Source organism: Dermacentor andersoni, chromosome 4 (assembly GCF_023375885.2).
Source record: "Dermacentor andersoni chromosome 4, qqDerAnde1_hic_scaffold, whole genome shotgun sequence".
Lineage (NCBI taxonomy): Eukaryota > Metazoa > Arthropoda > Arachnida > Ixodida > Ixodidae > Dermacentor > Dermacentor andersoni.
The window spans coordinates 99080861-99102344 of NC_092817.1; the positions used below are offsets into that span (position 1 = coordinate 99080861).

Here is a 21484-nt window from a genome sequence, read left to right on the forward strand (position 1 = left end):
CGAATTTTCTTCACAACTTCTCACGACAAACTATGTAGACACCTTATCGCGTTCTACCCCTGAGCGAGAACCAGGTGAATATCGAGTCAAAAACTCATGCACTGCTTCTTCACAAAATACACAAAGAGTGCGCTAGCGTTCCCGTAAACAAATCTGCAAAAAGTGCGTGCTTTTATTTTGGGTTGCTGACGGCGCCAGTCGATAGCCGCATAATCGATGGCTTCTCACCGTCTGGCATCTGTGTCATCTTCGCTGCCGCGGCCATTCTCTTGCGACGGAAGGCTGTGCAGGGCAACTTGCTGTTGCCCCGGAAACGGCGTCAAACACAGACTGGCCCTTCCTCTTCTCCTCGCCACTTGGATCGCCATCCTCTCGCTTTTATTTTCTCGACCAACAGACACACAGAAACGGATCGACGACGCCACTGACACAACGCGCTCTCTCGTGCTATGAGGGACACGGCGCTTCGGTAAGCATAGCACTTTCCAAACCTGTTGCCGGGACCGCAGTTTGTGCGCCCCCCGACATACTAATTAGTCGCTCCGCTGTATTACTTGAAATAAACAATGGCCTTAGGCAATATATAACTTTGTGTCGACTTAAAATATAGAACGCAATATGTTCACAATTTTCGTCCCAGCTAAAAAAATGTTTCCAGATACGTTCATATTTCTTTCTAGAACACCTGAACTGTGCGACGCGGAGCAAGACATACTATAATGTGATGGCATTTATGGGATCGAACATACCAAGTTTAGCTTGTGTAGACCTGTGTAGAAAAATGGGCAATTAAGGAAGTTGCCAGGCGGTTAACTTAAGCAGACCATCAGGCATTTAATTATTGCCCCGTCGTTTTCTTGCTTGTTTCCACGTCTTTTCCACCGCAAGGAGTAATTTAGGCAGATTTCTATAGTAAATGAAGCTAAACAAGTCGCTAGGCATTCATTGTCGCATGAATAACAGAAACATGCGTGGGCGCTGGTGCCTGTTTCTCTTGTTTATCTCGTACGTTCTTTATCTCGCCATCGTTTACAAACTAAAATTATAGAGCACGCAAGCGTACCTAGCATTCCCCTGCAAGGACGCTGTCTCTGGTACTACAGCGGCACAAAAATCGGCTCATTGTATCGACCACATAATCTGCGTGTCCGAAATAGACGTCTATATCCCAAATTCCAATCTTAAGGCGTACCTTTAGGCGAATGACAGCGTGGTTCCACAACAGAAGACGCAGCATTCGATGTCGGCTAAATGATATCTCGTACGTATTTCGTAAATACTCCATAAAAATGATTCCACTGAGGCCAGCGGGATTGCAGGTAAGACCGCAGAAGAGTGGTACACGGTCTGCTGCCTGAAACAAACCAAAGCGCACGGAGATTGTTAACCTAACTCGCCAGGCTTAATGTATGACAACCGTTGCGTACTATTCGGGACGTTGATCTCCTTCACCATGGACACTTGAGCAGCCCAACGGATCGTGCAGCTGCTTCAAGCGCCTGGACGACTGCGTCACCCTGAAGTCCTGGTGCCTGCGCAAGGTGGTCCTGCTCATCATGACAGCACGGAAGCCGCCGGACGACCGCGCATGCCCGCCGGAGGTGAATCCCTTTCGCAGCTTTCCCAGCGACCTGGTCGAGGACCTCATCGAGACGGTCATCCGGATGTCACCGAAGGCTCGAGACAAGATGACACCGGACGTGCGCGCAGACGACCTCAGCGTGAGCTAGAAATCATTCAGTGCCCCCAGTGGTAAACCGTACGTGACTTGCGCAATCGGTGGTCATTTGTTTGTTATTGAGCGCAGAAACGCATTTTATAATGATTAGTTGCCGATGGTTAACCTCTGCGTTTAATCGAGTAACGCAGAGCTCATTGAAAATGAGAAATGCATTACACAACACTGGCGGGATTTGTGCCAACAAAGCATTTTCAGATCTCATAATGAGCCCCGTGGTACTTACAGTTCAAAATTCCACTGAATCTATTAGCATGTGAAAAACATAGTTCTTAAGAAACAATAAATAAATGCATGTTGGTACACTTGTGTACGTGCAACATGTGCAATCATGTGTAAAGGATGTTATCGTACTTAGAGATCCAAAATTTTCGTAGTCGCGCTATCCGTGCATTGACGCTAGAACGAGTTTAACGCATTGTTGTATTCTACGGGGCCCAATATAATTATTTTGTTTCCACTTTTAAAAGCCCTTTAAGAAGGCGCCCTCGGTGGAGCCTTGCCATCAGACTGTGGGGAGGTTGTGTGCTCGCTACTGGTACTTGAGCTTTTAACCACAAGTCGCCATTCACGCATCTCCCTGAGTATGGTTCCTTATAACGTAAAGCCATGCAGAAAAAAAAAACAAGTGTCCAAACAATCGGGAAAGGTTTTCTTAGTGTAGTTTTAGTTAGTTAACTGTTGCGAGGAGCACTCCTTGCCAAAGCATACAAAAGCTGCGTATTCACACGCGCGGGACCTCCGATACAAAAAAAAAAAATGAATCAAGGGACTCTGTATAACGCGTACTTATTATCGTAGTCGCCTTCATTCTATAACCTCGTTCGTTTATCCGTTCAGTAAAGAGAGAAAATGATAGAAGAAAAGCAGGAGGGAAGCTAACAGGTGCCGTTGCACAGTAGGGTCCAGTGATTGTGGACGATGGTGAGTAAAATCAGGTGTGTGCCACTGCATAAAATCATGTGCTAGAGTGCTTAGGAGCTGGGCTGCGCCACTTCTGGATGAAGGTAAAGAAAGAAAATATGTTACTTCACGCGCTTCTCGTTCAATGATCTATAGGCAGCCTGCACGGAAAAGTTGTTAACAAGTCTTTTATTTCCAGCAGTGCAATTACTTGCAGAGTGGCAGCTTGCATAAGGGCCACAAGCAACAGTAGACAATAATTGCGTGGTCGTAAATGAATGGGCTGGCTGTAGACGGTATAAATAGTCACAAAGTTTGCGTAGAGGGCCTGAAGATCTTTTCGGTGAATGTCTGACCGTCGCCTGTGCAGCTGCTCGTTCGGAGCGGCCGGTTGCGCTGCTTTTCGCTGTGGGACGTCGAGATGCACAGCCGCGACTTCTCGGCGGCCCTCCGGCAGCTGAGCGACCCGGGTGCGGCGGCGCTGCTGCAGGAGGTGGAGATCGACGGAGTCTACGTGCGGGGCCGCCGACCGGAGTCCATCCTCCGCAGCCTCGAGAACGTCGGCCGGCTTCTGCGCTCGGTTCCCAAGCTGCGGGCGCTCAGGTACGCTCGTTACATATCTAGGAGCACTACGGAAGATGAAAGACGAACGAAAAGAGAATGGGCAAGGACGTTGAACAGAAGAGTAAATTCAGTTTTCTGTCCTATGCTTTGGGGATGGGAGCTAGAAAGACAAAGAAAATAGAGAGAAATTAGAGAAGGAGTCAGAACACATGCGCATGTTCGAAGCATAGGATCACAGTTGACACCCATTAAAGCTGAGGCGGTTTCTGATACTTATCGCAGTTTTTTGTCACCCATGCGCAATGTTAGATAACCACAGTAGTTTTCCTTTTTATGTGTGGCAGTCATGAGTGACACAGCACGCCTTAGGCGTAAGTTCTTGAACAAATGTTGTAAATGAGCAAATAAAGACCTACTGCTTTACCGAATTCGAGTGCGAGTTTCATCTTATGGCCAATTTCTTTCAAAAGGTAATTGATAAACCTTAGCTTTTAGGCATATGTAACCGACTGCTACTTGCGCCCACAAGGTCAGACCTCCATAAATCCGACATTCAGCTGTGTTTTATTACAGTTAAGGCCTTATTTACCAGTTGTGTCTCTTATAGATGCGCGTTGGTATTTGGTAACGTGGTTTTAATAAACAGAGGTGCAAAAATGTCCTTTCTGCACTGTGTAACCTTGCTTTCCGGCAAAGTTTTGTTCTCACTGACAAAAAGGGAAGGTCAGCATTGTGTGACGTTTGACGCCACTTTAATTTAGCGTCGCGACCAACGCTTTCAATAAGCTTTATTATGCACGTAGTCTGTCATTAACCATACATGTAGCACTTGGCTCTTTAATAGTTTGCTTTCCTGATTAATTTTGCTGTTTGCTGTGTACATATTGTTAAATCGTCTGCTCGATTTGTGTTCAGGTTGGGTCTTAGCGGCCGTTCCCTCCTGGACTTGTCAGCGCTTGAGAATCTGGAAGAGCTGAGCCTCACGTATGACTGCCACCGCGAATTGGACGAGATCGTCGCCCAGGCTGAAAAAAGTGGCGACCCCCTCTGGCCTCGTCTCAGGTGAGATTGAAGGTTGTTGTTCCTATGTGTTATGATCAAAAAGACAGAAAGCGATCGACTTCAGGAGGAAGAAAAGATTAGAAAAAGAACAGAGCATATGAAAATGGTACAGAAATTCAGAGAATTGGCTACTTTTGCGTAAGTACTCTTTCGCTCGGCTGTTACTTCGCTTTTGCTTATTTATGCTGCTAACTTATGCGTGCCTACCCATCGCTTTTTCCAATGTAACGGAATGCTTACGCATTATTATACAATTCTCAGAATTTCTCTAGCATTCTTTATTTCTTTTCTTGCTTACGATGTCTATCCTCCTTACACAATATCATAACGTTCCAACCATAATTCCATTCCATAAAATCACGGGTATAGTAACCTATTTTGCTGTGTTTTGTACAATGTATTATTTTGAATCAGGGAATTGCATTTCTTCTCTGGAGGCTGGGAACCTGCTTATCCTTCTATTTTAATCTCTCGTTGTTCCTGCGTCGCCATAGCTGCTTTACCTACTTCACCGTCATCTTGTTTCTTTTTCCTCTGCGCTGGTTCAAGCTTATTGGGTCATTACATAATTTTTTTATGGCATCGAATGACCAAGCTACACAGACCTGGTAGCGAAGCTTACATAAAAGCGCATACGTTCAAAACATGACGGTTCATCGGTAGTTCATGGGGCTTAGCGCCATATGTATGAGGAGGGAACACTTCCGGCGGAAGAAAAAAACAATGTGACGCCATATATGATAAAAACAGAATGACGTCATTTTGTTCTCTAAGGCACGAAATTTGTTTTGGTGGCCTGCCATTAGAGCTGTATATTCAAGTGCCTCGCCGTTCAGCTTGATGGGCGTTTCGAGGTTTGAGCGCGGAAAGCGATGCAAGAAAAGGTCAGCCGTACGGGTGTCGAAATCGCATTCCTAACAGAACGTACTTTCTTTGGAGGCCGACGAAAGCTTCAGGTGTAGAGTGCTTGTTCTATCGTCGAACGCCAGGCCCGTTGGCCCACGCAATCGCACGAAAACAACTAAAGTAAGCATTTATCTGGCGATCGCAACTCACTGCTATTGACTGAACAGGTTGAGAAACGATGTAGCTACCCGCGTCGGTCGGTCGGTCGGTCGGTCGGTCGGTCGGTCGGTCGGTCGGTCGGTCGGTCGGTGTCTCTAACCATTTTCCAGTCAACTTGGCTCATTGTGTTGTCTATGGTCTAATGGTTAGAGCATCGGGCTGCTATGATGAGGGAACTGGGTTCGAAACCAGTCGTTGGGCCAACTTGAGTCACGGGTATATGATATTGCATATGTACCACTCTTGAGTCAAAACAGTTTCACCTCCACTTGTGTTACTGGGTATGTACCACTTTTTGTGTGCTATTCTTCAGTGAGAGAGAAACATTTATTGTCTTCAACTATTTACGCGCAATGGTCGGAGCCACTGTAGTCCAATGCCCCGCTGGCCTGGGCCGCCCGCTTTACCTGTCCTATGAAGGACTGTTGTCGGGCCAGGTCTGAGCTGGAAACGGGTGTGATTCACAATCCCATGTAATGTGTTCATGTGTTGGTATGCCACCGCACCACGGGCAGTTGGGCCTGTAGCGAGGGGGGAACATGACATTTTGTAGTTTAGGGGGGGGGGGGGAATACCCTAGGCTGAATTTTGCGCCAGCTGGCGGCTTCCTCTCCACTGAGTTGTGGGTGAGAGGGTGGGTATTTTTTTCTGGCTGCACGCTAATGAGCGAGAATCTCCCGGGCATTCGTTGCATTGGGGTTATTACAGTGGCTGCCTGGGACCGTCCCAGTCGAGTCGGCCCGGTTAAAAATCCCTCGGGCTAGCGAATCGGCCAGTTCGTTCCCCTCAAGGCCTGTGTGACCTGGACACCGTACGATCCGGTGATGGGCGAATTTCGTCGGTATTGTTGAGTGACATGTTTTGCTCACGTGGCCCCTGAGAAACAGATGACATGCTTCTTGTGAGTCTGTTAATATGGCGACGCTCTTTTGCGTGCGTTCCGCGTGAGCGAGGGCCATTGCCACGGCGAAAGTTTCGGCAGCCGCCAGAGTACCTGCCGTGACGGATGCCGCAAATTATTGCTGTGCTTTCGTCGACGATTTCCACTGCGTACCTCCGGACGTTCTTTTGGGCATCACTGGCGTTCGAGTGCACGTTCGAATACGTGAGTGCGTCCGTGTATATTGTGTTGTACATGGGATTATTTTCATACATTGTTCTAATATGTTGTGGGTGTGCTTTTCGCCTTGCTTTATTGTATTCCGGATGCATGTTTTTCGGTATGGGGGCCACTGTGATTCGAGGCCCTGTTGATGTCGCTAGTGGTAATACGTGTTCGCTGATAAATTGCGGGTGTGGTGAAATACATTCCCTTGTCAGTAGGGCCCGTCCTGCGTGAGTGTAGCTCAATCGTTCCCTCTGAGAGATTAGTGCAGCTTGTTTTAGCTCTTCGAATGTGTTGTGTACTCCTAAGGCCCAGCAGGCGCTCTGTGGACGTCCCCTTGGGTAGCCCGAGGGCCGCTTTGTATGCAGATCTTATTACGATGTTGACCTGCCTCTCCTCCTCCCGACTAAGGAAGTGGTAAGGCCGTACGTTACTCGGCTTATCACTAGTGCTTGGACGAGCCTCAGCGTGTCGTGTTCTTGCATGCCCGCTTTACGATAAGTTACGCGACGGATCATTTGTGCAATGTTATTTGCAGTGATTTTCAGTGTTTTGATGGTTTGGGATGCGTTCCCGCTACTTTGGAGCCAGAAACCCATGATCGGCATCGCCTTAACTTCTTGGACCGTGTCTCCTTCCACAACAATGTTGACAAGTCCGTTGGATATGTAGCCCCTTGAGTGTACCGCAATGACCTGCGATTTTCCGGAGGCACATATGAGGCCACTGCTCCTCGAGACTTTGTCTGCTGCCGCGCCTGCTTGTTGTAGTACTTGTTCTTTGTGTCTCAGAGGGCCCCTTGCTACCCACAGCGTTATGTCGTCTGCGTACAGTGGGTAACACAAATCGAGGATTTGGTCCAGCTGTCGCGCCAGGTGACACATCGCTATATTGAACAGCAAAGGTGAGATTATTGCCCCTTGGGGTGTTCCTCTACTGGGCATGTGGAATTTTTGGGAAGCGATTTGACCAATTCCTATTGTGGCGGTGCGGTTGGCGAGGAAGGCCGACACGTAGTTGTACTTTCGTTCTCCGCATCCCGTCAATTCGAGTTCCTCCAATATTGTTTTGTGCGAAACGTTATCAAACGCTTCCTTGAGGTCTAGTGCGAGCACTAGTCTTTCCTCTCCGCGGGCGATGTTAGCTATAACTTCTTCTCTAATCAGTAAGAATGCGTCTTGACAGGATAGCCCCGTACGGTACCCTATCATGGTGTTTGGAAACCATCTTATTCCTTCAAGGTACCGCTGCAGTCTTATTTGCACTACTCGTTCGTACAGTTTACGCACGCAAGACGTTAGAGAAATGGGCCTCAGAGCGCCTATTGAGGGGGTCTTTTCAGGTTTGGGGATCATGATAAATTTAGCGTGTTTCCATTCCGGGGGCAATTGGCCTTTGAGCCAGCTCTCTCCATTGAACAGTTCTGTGATTTTAGACAGGACTCTAGCGTCCAGGTTCCCAAGCATCGCGTTCGTGATGGCATCAGGGCCAGGAGCCGAGTTTTTAGCGGCTGCTTAAGCTGCCTCAAAGACTTCTGCATATGTTAAAGGTTGATCTAATTTGGAATCGGCCTTTCCAAGGGATCGTCGCGTCTCGTTTGGGGCGTCTGTATTTAGTGGTGGTCCTATGTATCGTTCTTTCAGTTTCTCTAGTAGTTCCGCGTCTGTGTCTGGGAAACTGTCCGATGTGATTTGGAACTCTTCAATGAACTTCTTTGAACCTTAGTTGAATCACCGAGTAGGGGAAACCAACGATGTGCCAGACTTCAATGAGCCTCTTTGATGTCAGTTTAGGTAACTGAATATGTGCAACAAGGTATGTCACGTAATCCAACAAACCTGCTTCACACCAACTTTGGTCACTTGCTGTGTGCAACTTGGTATACGCCGCTTTTCAACGAACATCTCTTTAGCCAGCTTGGGTCACTAGCTAACAGTAAGTGAGTATGTGCCGCTCCTCAATGAACTTCTATAACGCCAACTTCCCTCACTGGGTACGTACCGCTGTGTACCACTCTTCAAAGACAAAAAAAAAATATTTCTACGGCGTTCGGCGGAGTGGAACGCTCGTCATATATATTCGGACAATCTTGTCTGAATATTTATATTTCCAAACGCGCCGTGGGGGGACTTTGCTGCGCGCGGCGCTAGATAGCGCGAAGTGTCCAGAAGGACGCGTTAGAATGCAGCCACACTGGCGCGGTTTGTGAATATGGTGAATACGGCGTGAATACGGTGCGTCGATACATTGCCTCCACGTTAATCGCATTAACATCGACATTCATCGTGAGATGGGGTCTGTCGGACTTTATACATCTGAAAAAAGTTGCCATTTTCGACTGCTGTTTTGCGATGTCACGCAAGACTTAATTCATTGAGCCCGTCACTTGACCCGCTATTCCACGTGCAGGTGCTTTTCGTACGGCGACTACTTCTCGAGCGCATCGCGACGCACCGTGTCTTACCTCCTGTGCCACTGCACGCAACTCGTCGAGCTCCGGGCAGACGTGTCTGGAGCACTACTGGACCTGCACGAGCAACCGTTCCTCCAAGAAGGGGGCCTCACCTGCAGGTATCGCCTGCAGAAGACCGCGCTCGGCTCCTTCGTCTACGGCTCGGACCAACAGAAGCGCCTGCCGCAGAGGGACTTCGACTTATGCGGCCCGTCTGCGCTTTGCGTGCAGATTACCACAGTCGCGTGCCCGAATCTCGTCGACTTGGACATGTACGTCGACTGCCACGAATCCGTGCTGGCGCTGGCGGAGTTTTCTCACCTGCGGTACCTGAAGCTGATGTGGGTGAGCGCTAAGCTGGCCGGATGCTTCGAGACCAGTACACTGAGTCTCCTGCACGAGGTTGGCTGCCAGCTCGTGGAACTGTGCCTGCACTCTTTCGTCAAGGTGGACCTAAATGCCGTGGCCTTCCTATGCCCGTCGCTGGAGGCATTCGGCCTCATCCAATGCCGCACCGTGGCCAACCACGTTCCTGTCTCGCAGCCTTTCGCAGGTTTGGCAAAGGTAACAGGAAATATAATTGTTCGAAGTGAAACATGGCGCATATTTTGTTATTTTTTTTAACCTACCATTCTTTTCTTTTTGTAATGTTCACTACTCCTATAGTACATATACGTAAAAAAGAAAGCGTGGTCCTACCCGCTATTCGATCGTTCTTCCAAACACTGTCTGAATCTATTTCGTAGAATTTAAACTGAAATTGTCTTCGAAGTTCCTTAGCCACTCATTCCGACCGGGCTCGGTAGACTAATTAATTCGTTATTCATTATGCAGTTGTCAGCACAGACCAGCTGTTGAATGAAGCTCACCATCTTCTATGCTGAGTTGCCCTTCGTGATCAGCGTGATTTTTTACGCACCTGTGTTGAATTCGCCCCTATGGTGTACTCTCTCTTCCTTTACCATTCATCCTCCCGGTTTACCATTTCCCCACTCCAGGGTAGCAAACCGGATATTCTCCTCTAGTTAACCTGCCTGCCTTTCCTTTTATTTCCCTCGATCTCTTTATCTATCCAGTGCACAAATATAGCGGGGTGAATAATTGCCCACGTTCACACTCAAATCGTCGTTTATCGAAGGTTCGGTTCATCCCACCGCCGGACTACCCAGCCATACAAGCGGAGGACGACCTATGCTGTGTGTTCGGTTCTTCCTCTGCGCTCAAGTCCTTCGTCGTAGACCTCGTGGCCGAAGACTTCGAGCTCCTAGTCGACCGGCTGTTGCAAGCGACCAACAGTGGGTTTCGCTCCGTCGAGTTGGCAGGCCTGTACTTCCAACAGCCCACCACGACGCCCGCTGTGCGGGACGGTGTGCTCAGGCTCCTCCTGGCCTGTGAAGCGCTCAGGTATGCAGACCTTGGCACGGTAATGAAAGACGCCGCACTATAATGGGGCTACCTACAGAGTGAACCGAAAATGAAAGGAGGCAGGAATCTGAGGAGTCGTCGTGAATGGTCCCCTCAGGTGACGGATAAACCATTTGGAGTACATTGACTTTTCTTTTCTTGGAAACTTGAAAACCAAATGGACGTAACAAGCGAGGGTGAATTTAGCCCTCTACCGCGAAAAAAAGGAGAAAGTTGTAAAAAATTCTTTTTCACGCAATTTGTGGAGCTTTATTTTGTGAATACCACGGCGCCATTATTTCAATTAAATGGAGCTCCTTTATTTCACAAATTGCGTAAAAAGATGGGTTTAAGAAGGCTTCACTGTATGGCCCTGGTGTCTTGCAAAAACGCGTTTTGCAGGGCTAGATTCACGATTAAAAAAGAGAATACGAAGAAGAAATAACCTAACCGTTGCAAAAAAAAGGCACATGAATAGCGGCTTCTTTTACGCAGCTCCTAAAGCAGTTAGTAGGCCGCGTTTGAATGGTAGACTTACGGGCAGCCGCAAGGTCCTCCGCGCCATTCAAAGAATAGTCGTCATCAGATTCATCAGATGGGAACACGTCACTTTCCACTTCCGTGCAAAATTCTAAAGCTGCGGTGTAAGGAGGAGTTCTCAAAATAATTTATTTTACATGCGCTTTCATTGCCTCAGTTCGAGGAGGCAGTCATGCTTTATGCGGGGGTGTAAGAGGCGGCGATATGATGAAAGCCTAACATGGACAAGTGTGCCCATATAGTGTCAGGGATAGCAACTAGATGCAATAGGGTGAGTGTAGTCGTCATAGGCTCACTGTGTGAATATTTTTTGTTCGTGAAGACTATAGTCGTCATTGGTTATATTGGTGCAAAATTTGATGACGACTATACTCGTCAACGGGAGGTAAAGGGTTTCAAAACCTCATTCGCGTTCTTTCTCGTCGCCATGCAACTTTACTAACCCAGCCAAGTTGCATCACTTGTCAGATTAAGGGCTATCCGTGTCTCGGCCGACATTTATCAATACCCTACCTACGCATTTGCACATGCTTTTGAGGAAAGGAGAGCGATAGTTTAATGATATTGGAGCGGTTAGCTTAGTGACAGGATTACCAACCTAACCTATAGCACACCCGCGCAAACTGCACTGACAGGACATTTATTTACACTGTTTCATTGAGTAATATATCCCGTAATAATACTACAAACATAGCCTTCATTGTGTCCCATCTGTTCTGCTGACGAGGACATAGACCACTTTATACGTATTTGCAGACGCTTTATAACTTCAAGGGCTGTCTTAAGGAAAACTTCAAACACACGACACACTACCCTACTTCAGCCGCGTCACGTTCTTGGGCAGTCTCAATGTCCGAGATATGAGCTGCAAAACTTTTTTGGCGATGCTGGCAGCCATATAGTAAATTTAACTCTTCATGTTATTGTATAGCAAATTACAGCTTAGCAAAATGCGCCTATAATTCTGAAATCACTTGGCATTTTAAGGTCATCATCATCAGCAGCAGCATCATCATCATCAGCCTGGTTACGCCCACTGCAGGGCAAAGGCCTCTCCCATACTTCTCCAACTACCCCGGTCATGTACTAATTGTGGCCATGTTGTCCCTGCAAACTTCTTAATCTCATCCGCCCACCTAACTTTCTGGCACCCCCTGCTACGCTTCCCTTCCCTTGGAATCCAGTCCGTAACCCTTAATGACCATCGGTTATCTTCCCTGTTTATTACATGTCCTACCCATGCCCATTTCTTTTTCTTGATTTCAACTAAGATGTCATTAACTCGCGTTTGTTCCCTCACCCAATCTGCTCCTTTCTTATCCCTTAACGTTACACCCATCGTTCTTCTTTCCATAGCTCGTTGCGTCGTCCTCAATTTAAGTAGAACCCTTCTCGTAAGCCTCCAGGTTTCTGCCCCTACATGAGTACTGGTAGGACACAGCTGTTATACACTTTTCTCTTGGGGGATAATGGCAACCTGCTGTTAATGATCTGAGAACACCTGCCAAACGCACCCCAGCCCATTCTGATTCTTGTGATTATTTCAGTCTCATGATCCGGATCCGCGGTCACTACCTACCCTAAGTAGATGTATTCCCTTACCACTTCCAGTGCCTCGCTACTTATCGTAAACTGCTGTTCTCTTCCTAGGCTGTTAAACATTACTTTAGTTTTCTGCAGATTAATATTTAGACCCACCCTTCTGCTTTGCCTCTCCAGGTAAGTGAGCATGCATTGCAATTGGTTCCCTGAGTTACTAAGCAAGGCAATATCATGAGCGAATCGCAAGTTACTAAGGTATTCTCCTTTAACTCTTATCCCCAATTCTTCTCAATCCAAGTCTCTGAATACCTCCTGCAAACACGCTGTGAATAGCATTGAAGAGATCGTACCTCCCTGCTTGATGCCTTTCTTTATTGGGATTTTGTTGCTTTCTTCATGGAGGACTACGGCGGCTGTGGAGCCACTATGGATATCTTTCAGTATTTTTACATGCGGCTCGTCTACACCCTGATTCCGTAATGCCTCCATGACTGCTGAGATTTCGACTGAATCAAACTCTTTCTCGTAATCAATGAAAGCTACATATAAGGGTTGGTTAGATTCCGCACATTTCTGTATCACCTGATTGATAGAAAAATGATTTTATGGCAGGGTGGATTAAACTACGTCTTGGGGTACACATGCTTAAGGAAAGGTGCATTTAATAGTCAAAGTACCCTGGTACCATATCTTAAGACGGCTTTTTTTGTCTCCTATTCTATTAAATTCTCCTGCCATGTCGAGTGGCTGATCGCGGAGATAGCTGGGACATGGTTTCGTAAGATTTAATGACGAAGTGGCAAACAAACTGGCGCCAAACTCTCAAAGCCTTTTTGTTTGAAAGTGGTGTTTGCCATTGGCTGGCCGACTTTGCTAATATGTCGAGCATCGGGATTTGCTCAAATATACTCTGATGAACAATTCTAGCGCAAAATGTTTTTGTAAATATGGACCATGAAAATAAATAGCGCCTGCATAAAATACAGCACCTGAGGATGCTATTTAACCCTATTGTCAAACGGAACTAAAAGAAGAAACTTTGGCTTCTGTTGAAACCGCCCAACCGAAGCGAGAACCGGCGTGACGTTTACCTTGAAATCATCCAGCAATGACCAATCGTAGCGCAGAGCATGGTCCGAATTCATAGATTTTTCGTTCGTAAATTTTCTTTGCCATAGACCGGAGATTTATCTTTAGCCTCAGGATTGGCTGGAATTTGCTCTCACTAACGGGCCAAAGCATAAGAGCTTTTCTTGAATGGGGACCCAGAATAACAGTCGGTGAATGAACAATCCCGGAACACGAACTAGCCCAAACTTGTGCGTTGCTGACGCGAAGTTCGTATGAACATCGTAGTCATCGGCGAAAGCTTATGGACCGTGCGATCTCAGAAAGTCTTGAATTTACGAGCAGTTTGGTTCCGTAGCCAGTAAAACAGCGGAACACTGTGCTGTTTACATATAGCATACGTTACAGTTGGGAATTGAAAATACCCTGCTGCGCTCCGAGGCTGCGGATATATTGAGTTCTTCGGAAATACTGCGGTTCGTAAATTTTGTTGTTGACTGTGCATATATTCTTAGAATTAACAGTTTATGCCCGAACGTAAGGGTAACAGTGGTAACAATGGATGACATCGACAGTAGGCAAACAAAGCGCTGACTGCATACGCTTACGCAATTGTTAGTATAGACTAACAACTGTGCCATATAGTGCCAGTTGTTCTTTAGTTCCGTGTGCCCCAACATATGCAATTCAATACCCCTTCCTAGAACGTACTAAATATCGATACTTCATCCACACTGCGCTTCGTGAATTTGGCCAGGAATGTTAGAATTTAGCCGGCCGAATGCCGTGACAATGCCAGCGGCTAAAAAATAAAAAAGAGACCAGGAAATAAAAACAAGAACACTAGAAATAAAACATGCGACACTTTTCAAAATCAGAGTAGCACCTCGCTGTACGCACATAAGTGGCGGGTCAGCATTTGGCGCGCTGTAGATAGCACCAAGAGGCAAACAGCCTAAACGGACTACTTCTTATTAGGTCGCTTGAAGGTTAATGATCATATGGCAGCAACTTTCACTCCATTTTGCATTATTCAGATGCAAAAAGAAAATAACACATTTTTCCTTTCTACCGCAACCACAAATATAAATTACCATTCGGTTTCTTGACCCATCTGGTTCTGCACGAAAACCATACTACCGGCTTCAATGTTGGGCAGGGCGAGGCCTTCTCGATGACCGTAATCTATCTTCTTTAATGAGAATGTCGGCTGCCTATTTAGTTGAACCGTGTCATAGGTCGAGTGGATTTACTTTCCCTTTTGATTACCGATAATGCCAACCCTCCACTTCTTCGTCTAGGTTATAGAGCCCATACATTTTTTAGCGTTCAAAGGTATAGCCCTATTTATGCAACTATGCATTGCGAGGGATAGATCCAATTTCGTCATATTTCAAACTAGACTTCGGAGGGTGTAACCTGTATTCTCTTCATCATAAAAGAAAACTGCCATTATGAATTGTATGTGAGCAAAATGTTTCTCTGATAAACTCAGAAAAGTAAAGACATTAAAATACTGCGCGCGTGGTGGTGGTGATAAACTTTATTGAAAGGGGGAAGGGTAAAGAGGGACGTGGCTGAGGGTTAGGGCTCAAGTAAGGCCCTGGGCCTGTTTGGCCTTTTTCGCCCACTCCACCAGTTCTGCGCGCGTAAAAAACAGGTCTTTAGCTTCTGGTAGCGGGTTGTGCGCCATACTTCCATTCATTACTGCTGTTACTACATCGAACAGGCCGATAATGGCATCCATGAACGTTGAAATCGTAGTACCAAATGCTCGAATGGTACTCAGGAAGGCTACTTATTGTTATCCTCATCATCATCAGCAGCAGCAGCCTGTTTAATGGCCACTGCAGGACGAAGGCCTCTCCCTGCGATCTCCAATTACCCTTGTCGTGCGCCAACCGATTCTAACTAGCGCCCGCGAATTTCCTAATTTTATCGCTCCACCTAGTCTTCTGTCGTCCTCGATTGCGTTTCCCATCTCTTGGTACACATTCTGTAACCCTAATGCTCCAACGGTTATCTAATCGGCGCATTACATATATTTGCCCAGCTCCAGTTTTTTTTCTTGTTGTCAATTAGAATATCGTCTATACGCATTTGCTCTCTGATCCAAACCGCTCTCTTTTTGTCTCTTAACGTTATGCCTAGCAATCTCGTTGCATCGCCGTTTCCGCGGTCCTTAACTTGTTCTAAGCTTCTTTGTCAGTCTCCAAGTCTCTGCCCCATATGTCAGAACTGTTAAAATGCACTGATTGGATACTTTTCTTTTCAATGATAATGGTAAGCTTCCAGTCAGGAGCTGGCAAGTGGACAACACGGGCTGTCCACTTCTCTTCTTTTGTGTCCTGTCGGCACGCCTCATCTTTTTGCATTATGAATCCTTACCAACTAGCTCAGCTTTCTGTCGTTCTAAAGTCTGCGGTAGGCGATCCAAACCATTTTTATTCTGTGAATTTCCTTCTTATGAGCAGGGTTCGCTGTGATTAACTGACCTAGGTAAATGTGCTCCTTCACAGACTCTAGAGGCCGACTGGCGATACTGAACTCTTGTTCCTTTGCCCGGCTATTTATCATTATCTTTGTCTTCTGCATATTAATCTTCAACCCCACTCTTACACTTTCTCTGTTAACGTCCTCAATCGTTTGTTGTAACTCGTCTGCATTGTTGGTGAACAGAACAACGTCATCGGAAAACCGAAAGTTGCTGAGATATTCGCCGTCGATCTTCTTCTTCCAAACACGCAGTGAATAGTATTGGAGAGATTGTGTCTCTCTGTCTGACCCCTTTCTTTGTAGGTATCTTCCTGCTTTTCTTGTGCAGAATTGAGCTAGCTGTAGAACCTCTGTAGATATTTTCCAAGGTATTTACATAAGCGTTCTGTACTCCTTGGTTATGTAATGCCGCTATGACTGGCGGTATCTCTACTGAATCAAATGGCTTTTCGTAATCTATGAAAGCCATAGAGAGGCTTATTATACTCTGCAGATTTCTCGATAACCTGATTAATGATATGGATGTGATCCATTGTAGATTATCCCTTCCTGAAAGCAGCCTGTTCCCTTGCTTGACTAAAGTCCAGTGTTGCCCTTATTCTATTGGAGATTATTTTGGTAAATATTTTATATAATACTGGGAGTGAGCTAATGGACCTATAATTTTTCATTCTTTATGTCTCCCTTTTTTTGGATTAGTATAGTGTTTGCATTCTTCGTTTTCTAGGACTCTTGCAGTCGATGGACACTTCGTATAAAGAGCCGCCAGTTTTCCAAGCATTATGTCTCCTCCATCTTTGATTAAACGGACTGTTATTCCATCTTCTCTTGCCGCTCTTCCTCGTTTCATGTCTTGCAGGGCCCTTCTGACCTCATCGCTAGTTATAGGAGGAGTTTATGTATCCTGTTCGTTACTGTTTGTAATTGAGGTATCGTGACTCCTCTAGGTACTGTACAGGTCAGTATAGAATTCTTCCGCTGCTTTTACTATATCTCCGAGATTGCTGATATTGCCCTGCTTATCTTTCCGTACATCTTGGTCTCTCCTATGCGAAGTTTCTTTCTCACTGATTTGAGGCTGCGACTAATTTTTACGGCTTCTTCAGCCTTTCTCACGTTATAGTTTCGAATGTCACTTATTTTCCCCTTGTTGATCAGTTTTGACAGTTCCGCGAATTCTATCTTATCTCCTGAGTTTGACACTCTCATTTTTTGTCGTTTATTTATTAGGTCCGTTGTTACTTGGGAAAGCTTGCCTACTGGTTGCCTTGGTGCCTTGCCTCCCACTTGAAGTGCTGCCTCTGAAACCAACCTAATTATGGTTTCATTCATGAACTCTATGTCGTCATCATCTGTTTGTTCTAAGGCTGCATATTTGTTTGCAAGTACCAGCCTGAATTTGTCTGCTTTTACCCTTGCTGCTTCTAGGTTGATGTGTTTATTCTTGACCTATTTTGATCTTTCTCTCTTCAAATTGAGGTGAATCCTAGCCCTCACTAACCTATGATCAATGCACTTTACCCTACCTATCACTTCTACATCCTGCACTATGCTGGGATCAGCAGAAAGTATGAAGTCAGTATCATTTGTTGTTACACCATTCGGGCTTTTCCAGATCCACTTTCTGTTGCTACGCTTCCTGAAAATGGTGTTTATTATTCGAAGCTTATTCATTTCTGCGAATTCTACCAGAATCTCTCCTCTAGCGTTCCTAGAATCGACGCAGTAGTTGCCAATTGCTTGTTCACCAGCCTGCTTTTTCCCCACTTTTGCATTGAAGTCGCCCATTGCTACACTATACTGAGTTTGCGTTTTTCTCATCGCTAATTCCACATCTTCATAAAACTGATCTACTTCCCCCTCATCGTGATTGGATGTTGGAGCGTAGGCTTGTATTACCTTTAATCTGTACCTCTTATCAAGTTTGATTACAACTACAGCTACCCTCTAATTATTGCTGTAGAATTCGCCAATGTTGCCCGCTATGTCCTTATGGATTAGGAATCCTACCCCGTATTGCTTCTTATCTAGGAGACCTCTATAGCAGAGGACATGTCCGTTATTCAGGAATGCATAAGCCTCACCAGTTCTTCTAATCTCACTGAGGCCGATGATATCCCAAACAATGTCTGATAGTTCCTCAAAGAGTCCTGCTAAGCTTGCCTCACTCGAGAAGATTCGGATGTTAAACGTTGCAATGGTCAGTTTCCATTGGCGGCCTGTCCGGACCCAGAGATTCTTAGCACCCTCTGCTGCATTACAGGTCTGACCGCCGCCTTGGTCAGGTGCTCCGAAGCTGCTGGGCAGTGAGGGCCATTTAGTAATTGAATGAGCCATTTGAGAGCGGGTGGCCGAATACTGCACCAGGGAGGCCAATTCTTGTTCTGGTGAGGGAGTGCCTTGTTGAAGCTTAGTGGGCCTTCCTAATTTGGTTGTACCTGGATTAGTATAGCCCCACTCGCCCTCGGAATCTTTTGCCGGTGACAGGCGTCATTCCAAGCCTGCAGATGTTGTCCACTGGAGGATGTGAATTTCAAGCTCACCATCGTAAAAAAAAAGAACACTCTTATAGCGGGATTCGAACTTCCGGCTATGGCAACCGAGCATTCGACATAGCTCAGTCAGATAATCCCACAGGCGGCGAGGCTACCTTATCGCCCACAAGTACAGCCCCGAGGGCCCTACATGCCTAAAAACTTCTTTGGTTTACCCGCGATAGAAAAGTACGATTTCTAAACGGTTCTGGGCCTTGTAGTTCCGGAACCTCAAGTGTGCAGGCGGCCGTGAACTAGGCTAGGTAAACCTTACAGGCGTACCGACGACCACACATACGCAGGTGTTCGTGAATTCGGCTAGGCAAAAACTATACAGCCGACTACGAATCCCGTTAAAAATAATAATATCGTGCACGATGCGCTCACTTCGAGTCAGTCAAAGTCAATTTCGTATATCTCAAATGCTTGAAAACATATTTGAAATTTTCCGCGCTATAGGGGCTTTGCTGATCGCAGCAGGTGACACGGCATAGTATTCCTCAATGGTTCTAATATCGTGGTTTCGGAATCATCCGTACGCATGCGGCCATGAACGTGGCTAGATATACGATACATTTTCTGCGAATTTGAACAATACTTAATTGTAGTGTGGGAAGAAACAGAAAATGTGAAAAATAAGAACATTCAGCGCTTACCGGGAATTTAGTAGTCGCGTGTTATTGGCGGTACGCCAAACAACTCAGGGTCTCGCCTGCCTGTCTCACGCATTGGAGAAGTCATTCCTAACGAGGTGGAACTGATATGCTCCTTTCCACCTGTCATTTGAATGCATTTGAGATGAGAAAATATCGGCAAAAGCTGCAGAGTTGGCGCTTATTGCCAATTAACTCGTATTGACGGCTTGTCTATTTATAAACGATTTCCCATAGCGCCAACCGGGCATTATTGCAGCGGGCACGTAACATATAGTGGAATATATTGGAAGCCTAAAGCAAAGGAAAGCAAACAAAGACAGAAATAATAAATAAGAAACATTGGAGTGCGGCAAAGTTGCACTTGGAAAGCAACGCACGTAGGCATGGTGCGCTATAGCGTAAAACTATTCCAAACCTTCCTATTTCAATTCTGCAATCAACCGAACGTGATTGGTTAAAAGCTTTTTTGGACCACCCCCACTTCGCTTGGCTGTCATGGGACGTCACGAAAACCGCGATAGCCCCCCATCTGATATGACGTGTGCCCAATGATTATGCATGATTTGGCCGAACAAAAGCAAAATAGTTATTTCTGATTGGACGCCTTTTCGCCATTAGCCCTCGGGTATTGGTCAAAGGCTTTTGGGCTGGAGCCACTTCACCTGCCTGTCACACGACGTCACAAATCCGCAAAAAACTCACCGCGTCAAAGACACGTGAACGCGTTAAAGGTGCAGTAATATGTCGAACAAAACTGAGTTTTCTTCTGAATAGCTGCAGGCCGCCCGGTTCCGAAAGGAATAAAATATGGCTGCCGCCGATCGCTCAGGCACTGGCTACTCGCATCTGCCGGATAGCACAGGTCTATTTGCGTATAACAAAGCGTATTGCTTGGCCGCGTAACCTTTTCGAGCACTTTCGGCACGTTTACGACCTCTTTCTGCCAACTCTTCGTTGCTGAGGATCCATTTTGGCGTCATTCTTAAGCTTCCGTTGCATGCCGCCGCAATTTTCGACCAGCCACCACGAGTTAAATAAGGGAAAGTGGACCAATCGCAGACGCCAGCACCACCCTCTTCGTCCGGTTATCGATTTTCAATGCAGTGGCTCGGCCCCATCAAATCCCTCTGCACTTGAGCGGGCTCCTCGCCTCTTGTGAGCCAATTAGATAAGTCAAGCCGCTCAGGGTAGGCAGTGTTATTCGTTTTTCAAGCAAAAAAAGTGACCTCGTATGAACGAGGAAAGCGTTTGATTGGTCTATTCAGACAACCCTGCGGGTGACCGCCCGATGCTTGCGTCGGCGGTTACGCAAATTTGCAGTCAGGAGATTGGAATAAAAACATTTTGGAATAGTTTTACGTTATAGAGCCCATGGTCTCGGAATCTCAAGCAGTAACCTTTTTAGGCAGATCGTTCCATCTAGCAATTCATGAGGGGGGGGGGGGGGGGGAACGACTATTTAAACACATTGGTCTGCTACTGTATTTTACGGACTTTCAAGGCATGTTTACAAAGAGACAAAATGCGGAGGAAGAAGGTAGTTCTTTGCCTTTCTGCGTCGTAATCTTTTCAGAGTACGTTTCGTACAAAAAGAATAATTTTGCCACGAGTCGCTGTTCACGCAATAGAAGCCAGCCTGAAAACCCGCCGTGGTTGCTCAGTGGCTATGGTGTTAGGCTGCTGAGCACGAGGTCGCGGGATCGAATCCCGGCCACGGCGGCCGCATTTCGATGGGGGCGAAATGCGAAAACACCCGTGTACTTAGATTTAGGTGCACGTTAAAGAACCCCAGGTGGTCGAAATTTCCGGAGTCCTCCACTACGGCGTGCCTCATAATCAGAAAGTGGTTTTGGCACGTAAAACCCCATAATTAAATTAGAAGCCAGCCTGAAGTAACTTTTAATCTTCTCTTTTCTAGGGTTCAAAGAAGCCTACTCATATTTAGTTCATTAAATGCACTCGCAAGCGCTGCAAACAAAAATTCCTAAATGCTATTCGGAACAGCTTGTTCACTGAAAATCTTTCTATGTTGTCCAGGTATCTGGTGGTTGCGGACACTGAGCTGGGCGACCTCGCCAAGCGAGTCAACCCACGGCTGAAAGTTCGTTTTGAGTACCTTTACGTCGGACTCTGAAGAAACAGTGTGCTCCGTACAAGCCAGGGAACGCCGTTAAGTGTGGTCTAGCCACAGCTTAACATCCCTTAAATTTATCTGTGTACAGTTATAAATCTTGGTAGCTATTTGTCGCCAGCTACAATCTCTTAATTGTTCAATGATTAAGTGAGAACATGTGAAAGGAGCGCATTAAAGCAATAAAGAAATTTTGCAAACGAACGTGCAAAGTCACTCGACTG

General features: G+C 46.3%; 1 protein-coding gene across 1 annotated transcript; it reads left to right on the forward strand.

Annotated features, from left to right (window-relative positions):
- Window positions 1-401: 401 nt before the first annotated feature.
- Window positions 402-21464, forward strand: LOC126536532 (uncharacterized). The gene is made up of 7 exons (XM_050183539.2): window positions 402-469; window positions 1487-1721; window positions 3012-3244; window positions 4121-4267; window positions 8847-9453; window positions 10028-10293; window positions 21167-21464. The coding sequence occupies exons 1-7, from the start codon at window positions 450-452 to the stop codon at window positions 21261-21263; spliced, it is 1605 nt and encodes a 534-aa protein (XP_050039496.1). The 5' UTR covers window positions 402-449; the 3' UTR covers window positions 21264-21464.
- The last annotated feature ends 20 nt before the right edge of the window (window positions 21465-21484 follow it).

What these genes read in the sequence shown, in the direction of transcription:
- LOC126536532 (XM_050183539.2), top strand. Translation starts at nt 450, where the DNA reads ATGAGGGACACGGCGCTTCG. An exon ending in TGCGCGCAGACGACCTCAGC is followed by an intron (nt 1,722 to 3,011) that starts GTGAGCTAGAAA and finishes TCGCCTGTGCAG; the next exon opens with CTGCTCGTTCGGAGCGGCCG. An exon ending in CCCAAGCTGCGGGCGCTCAG is followed by an intron (nt 3,245 to 4,120) that starts GTACGCTCGTTA and finishes ATTTGTGTTCAG; the next exon opens with GTTGGGTCTTAGCGGCCGTT.